This window comes from Lactuca saligna, chromosome 5 (assembly GCF_052625555.1).
Source record: "Lactuca saligna cultivar CGN05327 chromosome 5, ASM5262555v1, whole genome shotgun sequence".
In the NCBI taxonomy this organism is placed as follows: domain Eukaryota; kingdom Viridiplantae; phylum Streptophyta; class Magnoliopsida; order Asterales; family Asteraceae; genus Lactuca; species Lactuca saligna.
Window position 1 is genome coordinate 15,194,373 of NC_136421.1, and position 25,162 is coordinate 15,219,534.

General features: G+C 38.0%; 1 protein-coding gene across 1 annotated transcript; it reads left to right on the forward strand.

The window, feature by feature from the left end:
- The first annotated feature begins 6,525 nt into the window (after positions 1-6,525).
- On the forward strand, positions 6,526-11,964 carry LOC145045080 (uncharacterized). The gene is made up of 3 exons (XM_078993429.1): positions 6,526-6,735; positions 11,167-11,308; positions 11,423-11,964. Exons 1-3 carry the CDS (start codon positions 6,526-6,528, stop codon positions 11,962-11,964), a joined length of 894 nt encoding a protein of 297 aa, XP_078849555.1.
- The last annotated feature ends 13,198 nt before the right edge of the window (positions 11,965-25,162 follow it).

Sequence of the window (25,162 nt, forward strand, 5' to 3'; positions counted from 1 at the left end):
GGCCCAATTCCAGATAGGGCTTGATGAGTATATCGTATAATGGTAATCTGTATGTGTTGTTTTATGCTTACGGGGTGAGGCTCGATGCCGAGCGGGGCTTGATGACCATATGGTATGCTATAGTCTTTGTGATTATTGCATGGGCTAGTAAGGTTATATGTTTATATGATTATACGTGTGTCGGGCATGGCCCAATGTCAGGCGGGGCCTGGTGATTGACAAATCTATACTCCGAGCAGGGCTCGAAGCTGGGCGGGGCCCGAGGCCAAGTGGGACTCAAAACCAGGAGGGGCCCGATAGAGGGTGGGGACCTAGTATATGAGTTATATATGTGTAGTATGTGGTATCTTGGGGAAATTCACTAAGGTTTGTGCTGACGGTTTTCAATTTATGTTTAAGGTGTTTCAGTTTTCAAATGGAAGAGCTTGGGATGATTGCAGAGCAGACACCACATGTTTCCGCATTTTGTGATTTACTCTGATTTGATGATGTTTTGATAAGTCTTGATTACCTGGGTTTTATGGAAATGTTATGTTTTAACAATCTATTAATCTAAAAATGAAAATTTTATGTCTTTATTTTTGGGATGTAACAAGTTGGTATCAGAGCCTTGGTTTGAGGGATTCGAGCACACTCTCGGGTGTATCTAAACTCAAATTGAGGATTTGGTTTAGTTTTTCAAAAAGAAACATATTTTTGGAAAGGGATTTTTCTAAAATAAGAAATGGTGTGGTGCACGTAATCAATCAGGCTCAAGTAAATTTGCCTAAATTACCCATACATGTTATCTGCTATGCTTGTTTCATAAATCGCATGTTAGATATGGGTAAGGATGTAACGCCCCGATTCTAAGGTATTGCTTAAATATGATTTATTGGTTTAAGCTCTAATCAACGAGTTGGTTAACCTACTTGTCGAGTAGCAGCTGGATGAGATCGCATTTTAAGTGACCTACTCGACAAGTCCATATTGGGACTCGCGAGTAGGAGCTGGCAGTTGAATCCCTAAATCCTAGGGTTTGCACCTCTATTTAAAGGAACTAGCCTCCTTTGGCCTCTTTGCAGTCTTTCAGAGCCCCTTAAAACCCTAATCCGTGTTTGTGTGCCTTGGTGTGGTGTTTGAAGCTTGGAAAAGAGAATCTTGGAGGAAGAAAGTTAAGAGTGCAAATGAAATTGAAGCAAGGAAGGAGTAGGAAGCAGGATTTACCTCAGCTAGCATCCTTTGGAGGTATCAAAGTGCCATCCTTACTTCCCTTTTTCCCTTTTGTTGAGTTTCTAGGGCTTTTTATGGATTTTCAAGTTGGTATGATGAGCTATGGGCTAGATCTGAAGTTGTAACTTCAGATCTGGACCCTCGTTGGATTCTAGAAGCATAAAGTCATAGTTTTGGTTGTGATTAAGGTCCCTATTGAGCATGAAGCTCCATTAAGAACTTAAAATAGGCATTTATAGCCTTTATAGCCATGCATGCACGTAAAGTTTTCAACTTTACGTGATAAGCATGCCCTAGAAGCTTGGATCTATGAGTTGGATCCGTTGCATGGCTCAAAGCAAGTCTGTATGGAAAAAGTACTGAATGGACTCGGTGAGTCACATGAAGATGGTCGTGAACTCGAAGAGTTGATGAAGAACTCGGCGAGTCCAATGAAGATCATCATAAGACTCGACAAGTTGAAGAATAACTTGGCGAGTCAGATGAGTTTTCTCTTGGATATGTATGAGTGTATATTCATCAAGTTGAAAATAGAGAACTCAACGAGTGGCCTTAAAGTTTGATCGAGTATCAAAAGAACTCGATGAGTCACTCCGATGACTCAGCGAGCTGGTATGTACTTTAGGAACTCGGCGAGTAGCCAAGGGTAGTCGGCGAGTTAAGGTCAACATGGACTATTGACCTTGACTGAGGACTTTGACTTTGAACAGGGGTTGACTAGTAGGTTACGAAGTACCTTATAAGGTTAAGGACTTATGAGTATGATGTACTATGATGATAGGTGGTGGAGCCTGTGTCAAGTGATCTGAGAGTTGGAGTTTACCTTTCGTGTCGACATCTGCGAGGTGAGTTATCCTCACTATATCGATAGGGTCTACGGAACCAAGGCCGGCCCTTTAGTTGTTATTGTTATGGTATGCTACATGTGGTTATGATCTGTTAGATCGAAAATCAGGGTAGACAGTATGTTATGCTCTTATGATCCGTAGGGATTTGTATGTTAGCGTCCTGCTGGGTCAGTACTCTAGTTACAGGAGAATTCTATGATTGATGATCAGTGTGATAGATATGTTTGATGTTTGTATATGCCTGTATATGATAGTATGCGCACATGGTTATTTGCTTGTGGTTGGGTTGAGGTGGTCCTGCTTTGTGCTGAAGGCTAATATACCCTATGAGCCGTCTGGGGAGACTGTAGGCCCACGTGGCAGACCAGTCATGACAAAGGTTCGGGATAGATTCACACAGACTGTAGGCTCGGTAGGGCGGTCCAGTCTGGCCGATGTCCCGGTATGCATGTTAATTGATTGATTATTACTGATATGGTATTTTCAGTGTCGTATTGGTATTTTGGGGGTAGCTCACTAAGGCCTCGGGCTTACAGTTTCCAGTTTATTGTTTCAGGTACTTCAGGAGATCACGGAAAGGCGAGGGCGTGACCGTACTGCTCCTCATCCTTATGTTATGATTTTTGGGACACTCTGATGGAAAATGATTGGAAAACATTTTGTAAACAATGCTATTTGGTTTTTATTTATGATTGAAAGAGTTTAAATTTGGCGTAAAATTTATGGATGCTACAAAGGATCTGCTCAATTTTTTTCATGATACAATGTTAGGAAAGTTGCCTTTGTATGCCTATTGTATTAGCTTGTAGGCTTGCATACTAGTTCTGATTGGCCACTGATAGGTTGGCCTGATATATGATGCATGGTAGCATATGAAGTATGGGATGCTAGATTGGGTAAGATTTGTATGAGTAAGGCAATCAATAGTGGGAGTGGGAGCTCCTAGTATGGGTTATAGTATGTGGGATTGGATGCTCTTGGTTATTATGTGGATTGGAGTGTTACTGCATGAATGCTGCTTGCATTGTGCTTTGTGGAACTCATAAGTGACGTGAGTTACCTATTAAGTCAATATGCCTACTCACATGTGGCAAAGGTGGGATAATCTCCAAGTGACAGATTAGACCTTAATGCCCAACTCTTGTTTGAGTCCAACTATTGTAGGAATGATTCTATTACTTGAAAGATTATATAAGCTTTGGAGCATGTGATTGTGTTCATGGGGTAGCTAACAGATATTATGAGGAGCTCTTCAGCAGTTGATGGTAGGGTGAGATCGAGAACCTCAGAAAGCCTAGGGATTACTTCAGTGGGTTTTGTTACGCTAGGCGGTGAGTGTTTGGTGTATGGATTTTAGAAGGTGACTTAGAGGATTTGGGAGAATTCTTGAGGAAATTATGGATACGTGTGGAAGGTAGTATTGGGCTCGTGAGAGGTTATCGTGAATCAGAAGGTTTTGGGTGAAATGCAAGTGCATATATGTGGATCCCGGGTATCAGACTGGTTTTTGGGTGAGATCTCAAGTCGGGTATCACGAGTGTTTATGTGTAAGATTTTCTTTTCATTCGGATAACAATTAGGGTATCTATATGTCGAGGGCGTCCATCGAAGGGTTCAAGGGTAAGTAGTGGATTCAGTTTTGATGATAGATCAAGCCATTGTGATTGCGTCTTGGATTGGTTCTATCTTTGAAGGGATTCAAGATAAGTTAAGGTAGTATTATTGATTGAAACTAGTGTATGAAGTCACTCATTCAGAGAATATGTTAGGCCATTTGCAGTTTGGGTTAAATAATCTCATAGTAAAAGATTTGACCCTGTTGCATAGCTTCTGTCTGAGTCTAACCGTTGCAGGGATAAGTCTTGTACTTAAAGGATCAACTAAGACTTCTGTTAAGTGTAAGTGTTCTGCATCGATAATTGGTATGTGATTTTGTTTTCTAGTGGGACCCTCAAGTTATCAGAAGTTGAGTAGTCAGCTAGAAGATAACCGGAATAAATTTAGCAATGGTTTAGCATGGGCTGTCTGTCAGGGAGTGAAACCATCTTGAGACTTCTGATTTCAGATTGAGTGGATGTGATTATTTTGCAATGGATTATTTTCGGGTGGAGAAAGGATTTGTTCATCTTTGGGTTGGAGAGCCCTGCTAGGGTTGCTTTTATTTGCCTTGGGAAGGTTACGGTATGCTTCGGGCTGTGGTTGTGTTCTTAGGTTTTTTTGGCATGTCGGGGATGGTAATGAATGATTTCAAGGATGAAATCCAACTGAAGTGGGGGAGAGTTGTAACGCCCTATTTCGAATCATTCCATATATCAGGGTGGTGACCAGCGATTGGGTATTAGCAGGCTTAGGACCCCTTGAAGAATTGAGATTTGGGCTTATTTGGAGGTGGATGATGTAATTTGGATGATCCGAGTATTCAGTTTGTGTTTTGGAGTCAAAGGGTATTTTGGTAATATGTCAACTCCGAATTTTATGTAAATTGTATGTTTGTTTGTGGAATTGTAAGGCAAGTATGATTTGATTAAAGTGTAGAGCTTCTCGTTACCTTTAAATGGATATATGGATCGTCAGAATCGGATTTATAATGAAGAAGTTATGGCCTTCGGAGTGCTTAAGGGTTTAAGAGGAAAGCCTAGTACGCAGGGTGTGACATCCCCAATTTCACTATTAGAAAGAACCGATTTGCTTATGTTCTATTTGAAAATCAGAGTATACTTTGAAGAAATATTTGCGGAATTTGTTTATGAAAATATGATAAAGAATTTATCAATGCATTTCCGAAGAAATGTATTTTCATTATATTAAAAACCTCAGGATGTCATTTTCAATACAGATCAAAAGCATAAACAGAAACAACATAGGCCTTACAACATTCAATTTATTTCTAATGGCCTATAATCCATAATCTCTCATCAGATCATCGCATATATGCTCTTGTACCACTACCTGTAATACAAGAAACTGAGTGGGTCAAGCTTAGGAGCTTGGCGAGCACATAGGGTTTTTCAACCCACAATAATTAAGTTTATTAATTTCATCAATCAATCAACCCGGTTACCCTTTCCTGTTATCCTCACTTTCTGTCCCTAAAGCATCTAAATTAAGGGACCTAGCCAAAGGATTTTTCATCGGGGTGACAACACTGCGTAGGGGATTCCTTAATAATATATGTCAAAAAAGAAACCATGAGAGGGATAGAGCACACCCGGTGAACACTTAGTTCAAAAACACCTATAGCTTGCGAGCCTGCCAGTGTTCCACTAGACTGTCTAAAATAGTTTGTGGTCATCATCTATAATCTACTAGATGACTGGATCATCTTAAACATCGAGGCCTCTCATCATTTATTTCATTATCTATATCATCTACTCATCTTTACCCATCATAATTATAGGTACAAAAGACATATACAGTTTAAATCAAATGAAACATGTATATTTTGTTCATCCAACATAAATATCAAGAACATAGATATTATGCACACATATCATGTAATTTGTATTAAGGATGAGGTCAACCTGCCATGAATCGTCGCACTAAGGATGATCTTGACAAAATGGAAAATGATGCAATTGCCTTTTATGAAATATCTTATGGAGTTGCTCCTGACAGCTTTGACATTATCATCAATTGCAAATCAACCAAAGAGATTTGGGAAGTTCTCAAAAATCTGTATGAAGGTTCTGAGCAGGCACAAGATAAGAAGCTCACCACCGCACTCAATGAGTTCAATAACTTCAAAGCTCATGCGGGTGAAAGTCTCAAAGACTCCTTCAAAAGATTTAACCTTATTGTCACTAAGTTATCGAATGTTGGTATTGTCCGAAGAAACCATGAATCCAATATCCAGTTTCTTAAGGGTTTGGGAAAACACTGGACTACTACGAAAATGATAGTCCAAGGTGATAGGAAGATTCACTCACTCTCTCTTTTCAAACTGTACAGAGAACTCCAAGCATAAGAATCAACCGTGCTCAGGGATTGTGCTAACTTTGGAGGGCCGCTTGCTCTCAATGCCTACACTCCGCAAAGCATAACTCCTCAACCTTACCCTATTTCATACGAAAACCCTATGCAGTCCTACAAAGCTGACAAAGAGTATGATGATGAAGAGGAATTCCGAAATGCTATTGTTCTTGATAGTCAATAGTTCAACCGTCCACCACCAACCTCTTTTCGCAAAAATCAGTAGTTCACCAAACCTCCCTTAAACTGAAACTTCAACCCTCAAAACAATCACCATCGATACCCAAAACAACCTCACCAATCTCCGCAACCTCTAAACACTCATAAAGCTAAGGAGGCACCGCAATCTTTCAAGCCAACTGAGTCCGGTCCCTTGACCGAAGTTAAAGATGATGTTGTCATTTGTCATAAGTGCAACAAAGAAAACCACTTCGCTAAAGATTGTAAAGCCAATGTGGTGAATGACAAATCCTTTTATCTCAGAATAGCATAATAGATGGAGGAAAAGGAAAAGGGAAGGGCATATGTGGCCCAGGTGAAAAGAGATCATCAAGTATGGTCGTCAGGGGTTGAGGATGAAGACTTCAACATCAAGGGCAAGGGTAAATTTTGCATGCTGGCAACTACTGATGAAGATGGTTCGACAAAGCTGGAAAAGAACTACTGCTTCATGGCCAAAGACAGAACTTTAAGCATTGTCGAGCAGGTAAAACTTATGATTCAAACTCATCACTATAACATACATGATTGTCAACCCTTTTAGACAACCTTAATGACACTTGTGATGTCGTCCTTTCAGATAATAACAAGGCCCTAGATGAGAAGAACATAGCATCCCAAGAAATGTTTCATGTAAGAGGACGAATAGTAGACAAAAGACTCAAAGTGGCCATGTTATAAAGAGACTTAGTGTTAGAAAAGGATGTAAGAATGTTATGTGAAACCCAATTAGGAATAGGTTTAGATCAGAGGGATCTAGCACAAAAAGAAATTATACGTTTGAATTTGTTAATCGAAAAGTTGTTTACTGAAACCAAAGCCATTTAAAATCTTGTTAATAATGGAACCGTTGACAATACGTACCATTGCGGTTGGTCAAGTGGGTATTCCACCACAAAGGACTCATCACCCCGATTTAAGAAAGACTATCCATATGTCCCCTCTGGACCGAGAGTTTCACTTCCTAGTGAATGATAAAACATTTCCCGAAGACATTAGAGCCCACTTTGGTAGACTTCATAACTTGAGAAATAATTGTGGCATCGAGGAAATTCTTCCCGAAACCTCGGATCATCCATGTGATCAAGATCCCATCTCTGGCATAATTTATCCCAATTCCCAGGCCTCTTCAGTTTGTGATGAAGATATCCTTATGGAAGGTCCTAAAATTCTTGAGAACTGTTCACCTTTGTCCTCAGACCGCAATCCCTATCACTGCAGTCTTGGACAACAGTCTACTCAACCACCTTCCACAAAGTGTCCCACTAAAGAACAATCCTAGACTTACTATGAGGTAGTTCAATCTTCTTTACCACATACCACAATCAAGAGCACAGTGACTATTCAACCAATTCTCCATGAATTGCCCATAGAAAATTTTGAATATGGTCAATACTCTCAAAGTCTTGTATCTTCTAGTTCAAGTGATTCAAGTCCTCGTTTTCAAATAGAGACAATTTTCTAGGAAACCGCAGTTAAACCTCACTGACTGTGGTTCCCCAAAAACTCAAGTTAAATAGGCTTTCAAAGAGGAACTCAAAACTTGTGAGAAAAAGTGGAAAAATCTTCCAAAAAACAAAACCAAAGTTTCAAAACAAAAGGGTCCTGAAAAACATGTTATTCCAAATCAGTTTTTAAAAAACACTCAAGTCAAGAAAATAGACAAAAAGGAATGTACAGTTTCAAAAGTTATTTCAAAATCTCCTGAAAAGTTTCAAAAGAGTGTCAACTATTTTCACAGATATGATTTTCAAAACTATTCCTTGTATGACCCAAAATGGAAAGGAAATTTTCCGACTCCCAAATTAGTTAAGTTACGTCAGTCCATCAAAAGGACAAAACCTAGGAGGAAGTCAAATGCTCAAACTTTTTCAAATCCCAAGGGCAAATGATTCAAGAATCACTCTCGGACTGGTCACAAACCTCACACCACACCCTCTAGACCGCCAACCAAGTATGGTGTTTGGCTAAATGAGAAAAATCTTACCTTTGGATTTATCATCAGAAAAGGCCAAATCAAGTCCAACCTCGTAATCCGCCAAAACATCGCAATCCTCCAAGACCTCTTAACTTTCAAAAACCTCGTAACTCTCAAAAGAACTCAAAATATCTAGGTCTAGATCTTAAAGTTGATACAAAACATGTCCCTACAATTCCTGTTCATGCATCTAAGAAGAATTCACTTGTAACCCCGGGCTCCAAACCTGTTTCGATGTCCAAACTAACCGTGTAATTTTTAGACTTTGTGTAATGAGGAACAAGAAGAGGAGTGGCTGATCGATAGTGCCTGCTCTTGCACGTGACCGAAAGGTTAGAATACCTTCGAGATATCAGGCTTATATGTAATGGAAGACATGTCACATTTGGTAACAATGCAAATGGTATCATTCGAGGTGACAGTGTATTAACAACATGGAACTTCTTAATAATAAAGGTTGCTTATGTAGAAGGCCTCAAGCATAATGTCATCAGTGCAGGCCAACTATACAAAAAAGGTCATCGGGTTGAGTTTGATAAAGAATACTGCAACATGATGACTAGCGATAGAAGCACATATTTGATTAAATCCAAGTACGAAGGGACCATGTACCCCTTGGATGTCTCATTGATCATTGGGAAACCACAGTTATGTTTTCTGTCCAAAGCAGTATCCAAAGGGAGCTGGTTATGGCATCGTAAACTAGCTCATCTGAACTTTCGGTATATCAACAACCTTGTCACAAAAGAACTCGCCCGAGGTCTTCCCATTCTGAAGTACAAAAATTATACACTCTACCCTGCTTTTGAGTGTGGAAAACAATCAAAAGGAAGTCATGCATTGGTTATTGATTCATCAATTTATGAACCCCTAGAGCTGTTGCATATTGATCTTTGCGGTCCATCTACTTTAGCTAGTCTCCATCACAAGAAGCACATAAAGAACTTCTATTAAGATAAGTCTGTTTAAGAAGAAGTAGGGGTCTCCAATAAGGATCTATTTTGTAACTCGAAGGTTACGATTGAAAGTCCAACATAGGATAAAGAGCAGGTGCAAGATTTTGCACCACCTGGAGTCAAGAAGTCCAAGACTTAGATACTCATTAGAAGTTACGATTTACCTAGGATGAAAATATAACGTTTGGAGTCATTATACAAGCCCTATTTTGTTAATGATTCCGAGATGTAATCATCCTAAGGGGGTGATAATATTAACGCTCGCAGATTCAAGCTAGTCAATTTAAAGACGATAAGCGTAAAAAATGACTTTTTGATATAGAATTATTTAGAATAAATAATCTTAACTAAGTGTTAGTATATGTCACAAGGTTTCCGTACATATAAAGAACACTGAAATCTAAGTTATAACGAAGATGTTATGACCTGTCGATGCTTCGCGACAAAACTGACACGACAACGGGAATCATAAAACGTGAGTTTAAGATAAAGTTATTTTTAGCCTTAAGGGGTCTAAATTAAAGTTTTAGAGTATGTCTCCACCTACGCGTGGATATAAAGAACGTCAAAAACGGAGCTCGTATGCAAAAGTTATGGTCTTCTCAAGATGCAGCTGTGTCAGAAACCCTAACCCGACTGGACTCATGACATGAGCATCAATTCTCACGATGTGAAGAGTAGAAACGACACTTTTCAAGGCTAGAATGCAGATGGAAAGTCTACGGAACGGGCTCTCAACGTGAACATCAATTCTCACGATTTGAGGAGTCAAACAGACACTATACAAGCCTAGAACACAGGTAGCAAACCTACGAGGTGATCAGGCATGGCTCACGATGTGAACAATGAATTCTCACAATGTGAGAGACCAAAATCATCCTATAAATAGCCATTTCAACCCTAAGCTTTCTTACATCTAGCTTTCTTTCTCTCTCTCTCTCTCTCTCATATGTTGAAGCTGTTTCCCTTCCGAGCCTAACAACGACGAGCCGCTGACTATTTCTAGTTAGATTCAATCAAAGCACGCTACAAGTGAGTGTATAGTCACTTTTATCTTACTCATAGATATGGAGTATTTTATATAAAATACATGCTATGTGTATATATGTTGTTTGTTTATTTGATGGATGATGAATGAATACTTTATACAGGTTTTAAATTGTATATATGTATTTTATATCTACAAATATATTGGGTAAAACATGGGTAGATGAAAGATTGTTCGATATATGTATTTTATATCTACAAATATGTTGGGGAAAATGTGGGTAGATAAAGAATGAGAGATGAAAGATGATATAGATGTTGTTGGCAGCTGCGCCTAATAAACAACATTGGCAGCTGTGCTAATTAGAGAATAAATGATGTTGTTGGCAGCTGCACCTAATAAATAACCAAATAGAGAATAAATGATGTTGTTGACAGCTGTGCCTAATTAACAACATTGGCAGTTTTGCCAATTAGAGAATAAATGATGTTATTGGCAGCTGCGCCAAATAAATAACATTGGCAGATGCGCCATAGGCAAAGATGGACTTTGTGCTTATTTCTTAGGTTAATCCTTCGGAATGAATGAACGAGGAATGGTTGATTTCTTATGGTGGATCCTTAAGAGTAAAGAAGATAATGAGGGTGGGAAATTAGGTTGATTGTTTGATGTTTAAACATAATAATTAAATTTATTGTGGTTTATGAAATTAATAAATTTGTTATTTGTGGGTTGAAAACCCTATATGCTCACCATGCTATCAAGTCTGACCCACTCAGGTTTTTATATTACAGGTAGTGGAGTCAAAGTATAGTTGGATGATGATGAGGGATTTTTGGATTATAGGCCAAACTACCACCTCCAACAAATGTTAAGGGGGTAAGAAGCTTTATTAAAGAATTTTCAAAGATTACAAGGCCCTCGACTTAACTACTTTTGAAGGATGCACCATTCAACTTTTGTAAAGAATGTCATGAAGCATTTTATTTACTCAAGGAAAGATTAACTACAACTCCTATTATGGTAGCACCAAATTGGAATCTTCCTTTCGAACTCATGTGCGATGCTAGTGACTTTGCTGTTGGAGCTGTTTTGGGGCAAAGAATTGACAAGCATTTTCAGCCTATCTACTATGCAAGTAAGACCTTGAACCCAACACACGAGCACTACACTACTATAGAAAAGGAGCTACTAGCAGTGGTATTTGCCTTTGATAAATTTCTCATATAGTTGGTTTTGTCAAAAACCATAGTTTTTACCGATCATTCTGCCCTTAAGTACCTCTTTACTAAACAAGACGCAAAACCACGATTGATACGATGGGTCCTACTTTTACAAGAATATGATATTGAAATAGACGATAAAAAGGGGATGGAGAATGTAGCTGCCGACCTCTTATCAAGACTAGAAAACCTGCATTTGGAAGAATTGGAAGAAGATAAAATTGGAGATGACTTTTCGGAAAAGTACATTTTAGTGACCACAGGGGAAGAGCCATGGTTTGCAGATATAGCTAATTACTTAGCTACCAAGTATATCCTAAAAGATTTTACCCACCAACAAAAGAAGAAATTCTTTTTAGAAATAAAATACTACTTTTGGGATGAGCCATATCTTTTCCGAAGCTACGCAGATGGGATAATAAGGAGATGTATATTTGGGAAGGAAAGTCGAGAAATTTTGGAGCATTGCCATAGCGGGCCCACCGGTGGACATCATGGAGCACATTACATGGCTAAGAAGATATTTGATATTGGGTTTTATTGGCCCACAATTTTTAAAGATGCTACCTAATATTTCAAAGGGTGTGATGCATGCCAAAGAGCGGGAAACATATCATCCCGAAAAGAGATGCCCCAACATAGTATTCAAGTGTGTGAAGTGTTTGATGTGTGGGGGATCGATTTCATGGGACCATTTCCAATGTCAAAAGGGAACAAATATATTTTGGTGTTGGTTGATTATGTATCCAAATGGGCGGAGGCACAAGGTTTACCAACTAATGATGCTCGGGTGGTGGTGTGCTTTCTAAAAAAGTTATTCTCAAGATTTGGAGTTCCTAAAGCTCATATTATTGACCAGCGCACTCTCTTTGCCAACGATCAATTAGAAAAAGTGTTAAGAAAATATGGGGTAACCCATAAATTCTCTACATCTTACCATCCACAAATGTAACATACACGTTTTGAAATCGTGTTTTGTAATGAATAAAATTGTGAAATATTATGTAAAATTTGAGTGTTGAGTTCTGACAGATGGGTTTTACTAGAAATAAAGTAAAACTACGTTTAGAATCACTCAGAAAATATTGGAAGTCTTATGAGATTCCAATTAAAAGCCAAATAGTGAAATTTAGCTAAAATATAAAATTTTAAATAAGTAAAATTTTATTATTTGATGTTGTAGAGAATCTCGTTAGAAACTTGTAGGCGAAAACCTCGTCAAAATCCGAGTTATAACGAAGAAGTTATGACCAACCGAAGATCCGCGACAAAACCGGCACGGCGCCGAATGACGTAAAAAGTGAGTTTTTGATAAACTACTTTTTAGCCTTAGTAATCTAAATGAAAGTTTTAGTATTCGTTAAACCGAGAAATTCGATAAAAAGAACGCCAAAATCTAATTTTGTATGAGGAAGTTATGATTTTTCGAAGTTTCAACTTAGCATTAGATAGCTAAAAACTCGAATTTTAGATCGAACGATATTTGACCGATACATCCTAAACGAGAATCGAAGGTCTCATCATATGTAGTACAACGCTAAAAAGTCTGACGAAAACGGATGTCGGATGAAGAAGTTATGAATTTTTAACGGATTTTCCTGTCTCGATCTGTTAAAAATAATAATATTAAAAATAAATTCATAATTAGCCGACGATGTCTAAACAAAAGTTTTAGAGTATAGTTTTAGCTACGCGTGCATATAAAGAACGTCAAAAATGGAGCTCGTATGCGAATGTTATGGATTTTAGAAGCTCGGGGACCGAAAATCGAGATTTTTCGCATGAACAGTGTTTAGACACCACTCGCACGAAGCAGCAGCATCATTCGAGACTTGGCCCAATCCGGAGTCCGTGCATGTCGCTTAATGATTCGACTGAAGTGCGGTCCAAGGGAATTCCGACGCACCTCGCCTTGGTGTCCGAAGCTCGCTCCTCCACGCCTCCTCGCGTCCGAGTCTTCGCGCCTGCTTCGTCACCCTTCCATCCGAGCCTCGCAGCAGGCCTCGTGGCCTTCTCTTCTCGCGCCACATGCCCCTCGCTGCTGACGCCACCGAGCTACTTCGCTGCTTGCTTTCCTCCCAAACCGACTCTGAACCTCGGCCCTATATAAAGGGGGCTGCGATACCTTCCGACTAAAATTCCAAATTTGACAAGTTTAACCCCTCTTTCCATATTTTCACTATTTTGACTTTTCCCGAAGCTCCGGTATCAATTTTAGCACTCGAAGCACTCCCCGAGACCCCCGAGAAGCCCGTAAATTTTATCTTTTCGGTTTTGAATCCCTACCTTCACAGAGCCCGGTTTTTAATTAAGCTCCCGGTTTACAACATAGAAAGACATATTTAAAGCCGAAGTGCTGTCCAAATTACTATTTTAACCCCCGGTTAACTTAAGGTGATTTCAATATATAGGAACAATTGTATGTTATGTGTTATATGTGCTATGTGCTTTTCAGTGTTATTATTATGAGTTAGTTTCTCGTATTATTCGCTATGTTTATGGCAATTGTAATACCTTTGACCATGTGAATAGTGAAAGGACTTAGATTCACTTTGGTACTGGTACGTAGCCTCTGGTCATGTAGAGCATGTCTCCGTAAGAGAATGACTTCTATTCTATGGCATTGGCAAATGGTTAGACAAGACTATAAGCCTGAAATCTAACAAGATATTAATCAGAAATTGCATGTCTTCTATGCCATTTGGGCCAAAGCTTTATTGATGTATATCAAGAATTGAAAAGTATATCTTTGAATAAAGTCTTTGATTGATATGAACGCTTGTCACATGATCTCACATACATCTTGTTGTTCCTCTTTGCTTTTGCCACATTGAAGTATGTATATGGCATAACATTATATTGTATATATTTTTGAACTCACTAAGCGTCACCGCTTACCCTATCAATGTTTAATAATTGCAGGTGATAAGTAACTAGTATGTTTACATACTATTGAAAGATGTAGAATAGTTTGTAATAGTACTTTTGTACTACAGTTTATGTTTGTATAAATTACAATATCCTGAGTAGTTATGTAATATATATAACACTTTGTAATAGAAGGTTTGTATCCAATAGTTTGTAAATCCTTTTTATCAATGTAAAATATTGCTTTTATGAATATGTAAATAGCATGTTTTGGAGTAATGATATTGTGAAGTACGAAAGTTTGGGTCTTTCAAAAATACAAAAGTTGGGGTCTTTCAACAAACTAGTGGGCAAACTGAAGTGACGAATAAGGCATTAAAAAGAATTTTGGAGAGATTGGTGGGTAGAAATCAAAAGGAATTGTCGGATAGGTTAGATGATGCACTTTGTGCCTTCTGAACAGCTTTCAAAACACCTATTGGTACTACACCATATAGGCTAGTTTATGGGAAGCAATGTCATTTACCGGTAGAAATAGAGCATAAAGCTTTTTGGGCTTTAAAAATGTGCAATTTTGATGTAGTTGAACTTAGAACCAACCGATTGATGCAAATGAATGCTCTTGAAGAACTTAGGAATGAGGCTTACACTAGCTCCTTGATTTATAAAGAAAAAACCAAGAATTTGCATGACAAAAGAATCAAGGGTAATAAGGACTTTCATGAAGGGCAAAAAGTTTTACTTTTTAGTTCAAGGTTCAAACTCTTTCCGGGCAAGCTAAAGTCACGATGGGATGGTCCATTTATAGTGAAGAGAGATTTTCCACATGGAGCTATCGAGTTATTATCAAGAGATGGCACTCCTTTCAAAGTTAATGGACTTAGGGTGATAAAATATGAAGAAGGAATCTCGAGGAATGAAGAACTTGAAGAAGGGCTGCTACTGGAAGGCATGGCAGAAACGTAGAGCGGGAAGGAGTCCAGCTAACAACTCCTTAAAAAGAATCGCTTCCGGGAGGCAACCCGAGTTTGCATTTCTTTTCCCTTTATTTTTCCTTTTGTTTTTCATTTTTTGGATATCTTTTTTTTTCAATCTTCTTCTGAAATTATGCTTAAAATGATTGTTTGAGGGCAAGCAATGCCCCAAGTGTGGGGTGGTGGCTTAAAAATCAAGTTTTTTTTCAAACTGAATGATAAACTCGCCGAGTTCATGAACTAATCGGCGAGTAGTTTCTGAAATCCACGAAAAACCGCAAACTCGCATATCTACTCGGCGAGTAGGTGTTCCTACTCGATGAGTCCACGTTTTTACTTGAGTTTTTTTTGTACAATTTATAAATAGGGTTTCTTTTACCCTAATCATTTTCACTAGTCGCCTCCCAAGCATACTCGTCGAGCATTTCGTTTTCTCTCAAGCAACTCCTTTGATTTCTTGCTGAATCTTCATCTACAAAGCCAAAGGTAGGATTTTTTTTGTTCGGGTTCTTGCTAAAGGTCACAACTTTAATAGTTTTCAGTGGTTATTTTGCTAAAATCCGGATTTGGGGGATTACTCAAATTCTAGGGCTTTGATTTTAGGATAAATTAGGAGGATATTGACAAAAATTTCTTGCGAATTTATGCTTAAAGGACTTAGAATAGCAAACCCCTTGTGCAAATTCCTGTGTTTTGTTGACATAATCTAGACCGAGAGGGAAACTGCACTCGCAGTTCATACTACTCGTCGAGTAGTTCATGAACTCGGCAAGTTCATGTCACTTTGGATCTATTATGGTTAATTTTAATTTTCTGGGTTTTGTTTGTTGTTTTCTTGATGTTGTTCTACATAAATCATGTCTCGAAGAGGCCAGAGCTCTATAGGAGGAGGTTATGGAGACATTCCATGGATTGCCTTCCCATAAATCACTTCAAAGTCTTCACAAGTCCGGGCGAAAAACAAATTGGAGACGCTGAAACAGAAAGAGATTTACCTTCCCAATGCAATTAATTGGGATTGGCTGAATCAAACTGGGTTGGAAGAGGATCTAACACCCTATTTGGTGAAATCTTTTGAAGTGAGAGGAACAACAATAATCTGTGATGGGTGGATGCATCTTTTCAAAATGCAAGAACCCGTATTTAAGGAACTATGCTGGGAATTCTTTGCTACTATCACTTTTTGCCTTGGGGGGAAGTTGCGCCAGTGCAGCATAACATAACTTACTTGGAGGGTAGGTCTTTATGATCAAAACGTCATTAGGTCAGAGGGCTTTGAAACATTTTGGGAGCAATGTCATAAGGATCTTCCCAAGGAATTCGTCGCCTCCACTTGGTGGAATAGTATTGCAAATCGGGTTTCTATTCCCTCTTCTGCTCAGGAAGGCCATATCCGTTCTCCGATCCATTGTCTCATCCACCGCCTCATTGCTACTACCATCTACATGAGGAAGGATGATGACAAGGTCCCTACTCTCTATATTTTCTACTTGGGGAGCATAATCACCCCAGAAGTTTTTTGCAACCTTCCTTATTGTTTGGCAAAATATCTTGTGGATGGAGCGGTGTAGGAGAAGATTGCCTCTAAAATTAATGGGGGTATGTTTGTTACAAGACTAGCAAGATCGTATGAGATTTTGGATATGCAAGAGGCAAGGGCATTAACAGTGATTTCTCCTCCTCTATTTAGCGTTACATTATTCCTGAGGGCGAGGATTGTGGAGAAGTTTAGGAATTCATTTGCAATTCCAATCAAAGACAAGGTGATTGTTCCCGAGGAGCCGGACAGACGAGTTAGGCATAGGAGGGAACGGGCCCGAGAAGACCCACTGGTTATCCCAATGGAAGACGAGAATGAGGGTTGGGATAATGTTGAGTATAGGAGGTATTTGGATGATATTTGCCAAGGTGTTAACTACAGTAATGAATCATTCACCTATCTCTTTCAACAAATGAACATTGCTCCAAGGCCCGAGCCCGGATATCCATACATAATGAGTTGGGAGGAGTGTTTGCAAAGGCGGAACAACCAAGCAAGTGGAAGTGGAGCGGGAGGAGAGGACATGGAAGAAGAAGATTGATATTTGCTTTTATTTGAATGTTTTTATTTTTATTTCATTTGTTTGGTGTTTGAACTTTGATGTACCAGAATATTAATTAGGATCTTTTTGTTTTCTTTCACTTGTGGTTATTTTGTTTTTCAGGTTTGAAGATTAGGATGCATTTAGGAGTCTCATTGGTCAAGGCTTAAGTGAGGGATGGTTTAGATGAGAATGTGAAATGTTACATTTAAGGTTGAGTCAGTTAGGAATAAGAGTGATAAAATATGTTATTTACTGAAGAAAACGAAAGAAGAGTCACTGAAGAGTCTCCTGTTTTAGCATCTCAGCCAAGGATAAACAACAGAAAAATTAATTTTTGACTCAGCGCCCTACTCGCCGAGTTTATATGCGATTTCACAATTTTCTGCTGGGGGCCAATCTACTCGCCGAGTTCACATTTGACTCGCAGAGTCCCTCAATGTTTCACTCTCAAGATCTGTTTTAGGCACATTCACTGCAGCTCTTATCTATATTTTCGTGAAGATTCATTCCTGGAAGATTTCTGAGAGCTTTGTCCTAAAAAATTTGAGCTATTTAGATGTTTACCACACACGATATGATACCCAAGGCATGGATGAGCTGTTTCCATATCTAAATTCATTCGAAGTCGAAGCTTTACATGAAAAATATCAACCTCGCGACTACTATCCCAGGAGAGTTTGTTCCAATTCTCTCTATATTTTATATTTTTCCTTTTCATGCATAACATGCAATGGGGACATTGCATAAGTTATGTGTGGGGTAGGGGGTTGTATACATTTTAGTCAACTTAGAATCCTAATTTATGCTTAATTTTTTCAAAAATCTTGCATAAAAAATTGCTTAGGACTTAACTTAGAAAACTATGGTAAAAGCAATTAGGATTCCATGTTAGAATTATGTTGATGATTGCATGAAGACCCAAATGTTTAGTTGAGCCTATGTACGTTCTAGTGCATTTGTGGTCTCCTTATTCTAGTGAAATCAAGAGACAAAATACGACCTTGCGTAGTTTGAAGGATGCAATACGTTTAGCATCATGTACCAGAAATGTATACAGGAAAAATTTATTTTTAACCAATCAAGGTTGAAGTTGAGTGCCCCTACTTAAGCATGTAGGTTTTGAGTAAAAAAAGAAGAAGGGTGAGGTACATGTAAAAAAAAGAGAGAATTACAATAAAAAATTTGAAGAATTTTTGGAGCATCAAAGTCAAAGATAAAAAAAAAATTCTTAAGAAATTCAAAAATTGCAGATACCCAAAAATCAATGATCAAATTGTCAAAGAAGTGAAGAATTCCAAAGAGCTCCATAATGGTATCATAAATTGTAATTTTCTAGATTATGTATGCTTGGGTTGCTCAACCAAAAATACCTTGAGGTTAGGAAGTTTTCTGCGGATGGATTCGGAGGGATGCATAAAATGAGCATTATTCGGAATAAGTGGGCGAATGTTTATGAGGATTGTAAGTATTTAGAGTATTGGGGGGTCTTTAGGAAAATTTTAGACACAAATGCATGCGTTGCGGTCTTGGCATAATGGTTGGGTTTAATTGGAATTGTCTTATGTGATTCTAGTGTGCTAAAATTCGGTTTTTCTTGGGGGCAAGCAAAAGTCAAGTGTGGGGCATTTTGATATGTGCATATTTAGCCATATGTTTAGTATAGATTTTTATCAATTATTAGCTAATTATTTGCATAATATGGACAAAAGGTACTTATTAATGTCTAAATTATATTTTCAGTCTAGAATACATGCTCAGAAGCAAAAAGAAGGAAGGAGAAGCAATTAGAAGCTGGAGAATGAAAAAAGAAGAACAAACCTGGAGCTACTCGGCGAGTCCAGATTCTACTTGGCGAGTTCCAATGAATGTTTGCAAAGTGATTTCCAGAATCCTTGTCATAAAGTTTTTATCAATGGAACTCGGCGAGTTGGGTACCTACTCGTCGAGTTGCCCCTGTTTTAAGAAAAGTATAAATAAGAGATTTAATTCCAAATTGAGGATCTTTTTGGCTTTTCTGGAGAATAACTTGCAACTAAGGAGAACCTTGGAGACCTGAAGAACCCTAATCTTTCATCTTTAGAAGACTCAAGGCGAATTAGGGTAAATTTTCCACTTATTCTTAGAAGTGAACCATGTTTAGATCAACTAATTTCATTTTTAGCTTCTCCTATACTGTAATCATGAGCTGAATTTTCGTACTTTCAGTTTAGGAAAGACCAATTTACTCCTATGGTTTGATTTATACTTTGATTGATTGATTATTGGTGATTTTATTAAATCAAGCTTGTTAAAGACCCTTATGCATTAACCATAACTATTTTATGTAAATAGGAAGACAATTAGGTTGCATGAACATCTCTTAGTTGTTGACCTCATATGATTTATGTGAACACTTTGTTGTGTGCTTAGGATTAGTGAATATGAAACTAAGATTAATTAGAGAATGGGCAAATTAATGTGCGAGCTTGTTTGATAAACCAACAAACAAGAGGTTAGTTGAATTACTAATTTGATTAACCAATTACAAGTCTTATTTAATCCGAATAATTGAACTAGGGAATTAATTAGTTTAAACACTTGATCATCATGGCAGTAGTAGCACTCTAAATCATTTTGGTTGGAAGTGGGTCCATTAGAACTAACCTTGGTTCCACTAGAAGAGGTGTCATCATGGGACTTTCTCTTATTGTGGCTCTTTGAGCGAGCCTTCTTCTTCTTACCCTTTCCTTGCCCAATAGCCAAGACGGGGGAAGCAGTAGGAATAGGTGTTTGTGCAACGGACTTGTCCTTGAGGTTGCTCTCAGTAGTCCATAACAGACCTTGAAGTTCACTCAATGTGACCTCCTCTTTGTTCATGTGGTAGGTCATGCAAAACTGGTTGAAGCAGGGTGGCGGTGAATGAAGGATGATGTCAATCGCCAGCACTTCATCGAAGTTAACATTTAACTTCAGCAAGTAGTCAACATACCTCTGCATCTTCTGCAGATGAGCAGTGACAGACTCTCCGTCTATCTATTGGGGATAATGTCTAAGTCCATAACTATATTTGGTATGTACTTGACCTAACCCGACATGGTCCATTTGGGTTGCACTTCACCCAAACAATTTATGGATAATCTTTTGAGAATAGTATAAGTTATGATTTAATAATATATTATAAATTCTAATATATTAATATAAAATCATATTATTTAATTAGTATTGATATATAATTAATCTAGAATTAATTTAGAGATCAAAAGTATGACTAATTAAATATGGGTTCTTGTATTTATATATTGTGGGCTAATGCTTACTTATAATGGGCTAGGCTTGCATGGAAAGTCCATGGATACTGCATGGAGCCTTAACCCATGGATCTCATGGAAATGAAAAGAGATGGGTATTAGGGTTTACATGGATGTAACCCTAATCCACCAAGCTATATAAAGGAGGCTTTGGTTCTTTAAATCACACTAGGTGTGTTGAGTACTAAGAGGGCCGATTTCAAGAAAGTTGTCACTATTCTCTCAAGGTTGCAAAGTTTGTGGTGATTTGTGATTTCCATTTGAGGCATCCACACTATTGGTGCTAGGCTCTCAAACTCCAAGCTATCAACTATAACTACAAGGTAAGTAATTCTACTAAGCTTTATTTGATTCAAGTTCCCCATGCCATGCTAGATAGGATAAGAACCTTAGAAAAATAATTATTTGCATGTATCTTAGTCAAACATAGATCCAAGGTTTCGAGGGTTGCATGTACACCATAGCAGTGTTAGGATGCTCAAAACCTATCAGTGGTATCAGAGCCAGGTTTGTTTACTTGATACTTGATGCAAATAGCTTGAAAATTGGATTTTTTGTTCACTGCACGTATGAACTCGTTGAGCCCATGAGGGGACTCGACAAGTCCATAAAGAAATGCATGCTACTCGTCGAGTCTGTTCATGCACTCGACGAGTAGAGGCTACAGTGTCCATATTTTCGAGTTTTGCTGCTGGAAATGGACTAGAAACATTACCCTAAACTGTTTTGGTGTTATAAAACTTGTTTTTGATGGTGTAATGTTTATGCTAATCCATTTACAATGGCTATTATCAAAATTACATGTTTTATGAGTAATTTATGATTTTTGAAATGTTCATATTCATGTTCTTGAACTTATGAAGATTAGATGATAATAGGAATTGTTTGTAACCTACTTGGTAGGTTAATTCATGATCATTATGTGTTTTAATGGAGTCCATAACTTGTCCTCAAGTTATGGAAAACCAAAGGTCACACTTTAATAAAAACCATTAAAAGAACACAAGGGTTATAAAAAATGAAGAGTTTTCATTTTTAATACTCAATTAAATTCATAAGTTATAAGAAATGAAATTTTTTGAAAGTTTACAAAACTTACCCTCAAGTTTTGGAACAAGTAAGTTTCAATCCTTAGAATTTTAAAAGTTAAAATTCAACCCTTATACTTTATAATATTATAAGTTAATAATATATATATATATATATATATATATATATATATATATATATATATATATATATATATATATATATATATATGTGTGTGTGTGTGTGTGTTTGTGTGTCTGTGTGTGTGTATAAGATCAAGTCGTCTTACTGCTAGTACGCCTCATTCACGAAGCCAATCTATAAGGGGGCTATAAGGTTGTTGCCTATAAAATGGCTACTTAATGGGTGTCCATTCTGACCCACCGCTTCCTTGATCAGTAGAGGGTCGTTACCTGAATGGGTAGGACAAGGACTTATAAATTCTCATTAAAAGTATAATGATTATAAAGTAACTAAATGATTAGATTAAATTCTCAATCTTAGTTACTTTAGGAAAATGTGAATAAGGTGCTAATCCATGAAATTACACATTACACTTTGTTTAAGTCGTTAGTGGAGTGTGTGTGGTTAACCGGCACACTAAGTTGAATTTAACAAGGTAGGTAAAGGGTGACTTAATGTTTATCATAGTATCGATGGAGTTAGTGTGGTTAACCGGCACATCGATTGAGGGGTAATACATTAAGGGTACCAAGTAATTTGCATGGTTACTTCACACCTTGTTTTGTGATCCTCGGCCTCCCAGTCACAAAACTTGAAGGGCACACTCGAGATTGAAACATGCCATTGAATAAAGTTCAATGAATCTCAAAGAATCTAGGAGTTTCTAAACCAATTAAAACCTAGCTAAATATTTAGTTTTTCATGGTGGAAATTGGTGAATCGTCATTCACCTACCTTCAAATATCTTATAGCTTAGATTACGACATCCCTCTTCTAACTTATAAAATATTGTTTTGGGTCCTAGCCTTAATATTACATTTGGGTGTTTTATTAAGGACTATCTCTATATCTAATCTAATATATTCCCTCTTTTTTTTTCAGATTTCTTCCAATAACAATGCTTCTTGCTCAAACCCTACTAGCATCTTCTCTCTCATGAATCGTTGTGGGAGAGTCATGTTTGATGGATCTAACTTTACAGATTGGATTAGAAACATCAGGATGGTCACTCGGTATGAGAACAAAGAATATGTTCTCGACAAGGAGCTGAAGGTACCCGACCAAACTACTACTCCTAAAGAGCTTGCTGAATATGAGGTACATGAAAGAGATGCTGCAAAAGTGGCATGCATCATGATGGCCACCATGATAGCCGAGCTCCAAAAGTCCTATGAGGACTATTATCCTTTTGAGATGCCCCGGGACTTGATGGACCGCTACCATCAAAGTGCTCATCAAGAGCGATATGAAATAATCTCCTCCATGATAACAACCAGAATGAAGGATGGTGAACTCATCACGGGCCACATGCAAAAAAGGAAAAGATATGTGGACCGTTTACTGAAGCTGAATGTGAACTTCCCCGAGAAGTTAGCAATAGACATCATTTTGCACTCCTTACCATCGTGTTATGATCAATTTCGCATGACATATCACATGAAAAAGGAAGAAGTCACCCTCAACAAACTTCAAGGACTCTTGAAGACCGCTGAAAGTGGTTTAAAGGGTAAGACAGTTGTTACTACTCCTACTCCTACTCCAACTGCGGCCAATGTCTTGGTAATCCGGCATGGCAAAGGGAAGAATAGAATGCTTCTATTGCCATGAAAAGTCGCACTGGAAGTGAAACTACCCAAAGTACCAGCAAGATTTGAAGGATGGGAAAGTAAAACCAAACCATGCAAGTATATACACTATATTGTCTAATAACTCACCTCATTCTAAGTCTTGGGTCCTTGATACAGGTTATGGTATTCACATATGTTTTGATTTGTAGGGACTAAGAAGAAGTGAGAATGTGGAGCAGGGAAAGATAAACTTGATCATGGGAAACAGGAAAGCTTCACCTGTCACCAAGTTAGGAGTTTATTCCTTAGTGCTAAATAGTGGGTTTACATTAGATTTGAATAAATGTTATTATTCGCCAGAAATGGCAAGAAATGTTATTTCCTTTCATGCATTGTATAAACAAGGTTTTACCTTTTATTTTGATAATAATAATGGTAGTATTGATGCTTTCTTTAATAATGTTCTTTATTTTAAAGCATTACCTTGTGATGGTGTGTATGAAACTGTATCTGTTGTAGATAATCTAGGAAATAATGTATTGTGTATTGACTCTTCCAATAGCTTAGATAAAGCATCTTTATGGCATTGTCATCTTGGACATGTAAGCAAGAAACGCATAGGAAAACTCCAGAAGGATGGAGTCTTGGAGTCATTTGACCTAAAGTCAGATGATAGTTATGAATCTTGTTTGCTTGGTAAAATGACAAAGTCACCTTTTACTGGAACTTGTGCTAGGGTGAAGGTTTGTTGGACCTCATACACACAAATGTGTGTGGACCCTTCAGAACCGCCACAAGAGATGCTAATCGCTTATATGTGACTTTTACTGACAATTTTAATAGATATGGATATGTCTACTTAATCAAGCATAAGTCAGAAACCTTTGAAAAATTCAAAGAGTTTAAGAAAGAAGTGGAGAATCAGTTGGGAAGGAAAATTAAGATGCTTTGATATGATCGTGGTGGTGAGTATCTTAGTATTGAGTTCCTTGACTATCTTAAGGAATGTGGGATTGTCTCACAATTGACACCTCCTAGGACACCACAGTTGAATGGTGTAGCTGAGAGGCACAATCGGACCTTGTTGGACATGGTTCATTCCATGATGAGTCGAGCTTTGCTACCAATCTCATTTTGGGGGACTGGAAAGAAGTTTACCAAAACACCTCATGAGGTGTGGACTGGAAAAGTTCCAAATCTAAACCACATCAAGGTTTGGGGTTGCGAGGCTTTCGTGAGACGCGAGACTCATGATAAGCTCGAACCCCAAAGCGAAAGGTGTATTTTCATCTGCTACTCATATAAATCCTATGGTTACATCTTCTACAGACCTAGTGATAATGTGGTCTTTGTAGAAAGAAGAGGATTCTTTCGAGAGAGAGAATTCATAAGCCAAGAAGACAGTGGGAGGCAAATTGACCTTGAGGAAATTGAAGAGTCAAGTGGTGAAGGAACCTCAAACTCTAGGAAACTCCTGTTGAACCGATTGAAGAATATATAGCTCTAAGGCCTTCTACCAGAGTTAGCAATGCACCTGAGAATTATTATGGTTTCCATATTAGTGCAGAAGGTGAAACACTTATTAGTGATAATACACTGGTAAATCTGGATGAGCCTAACAGCTACACGGAAGCCATGGCAGGCCCTGAGGCTGCTAAATGGAAAGAGGCTATGGACAGCGAGATACATTCCATGTATGACAATCAAGTTTGTAACTTGGTTGACAATGTACCTGATTGTAAGATAGTTGGGTGCAAATGGATCTTCAAAAAGAAA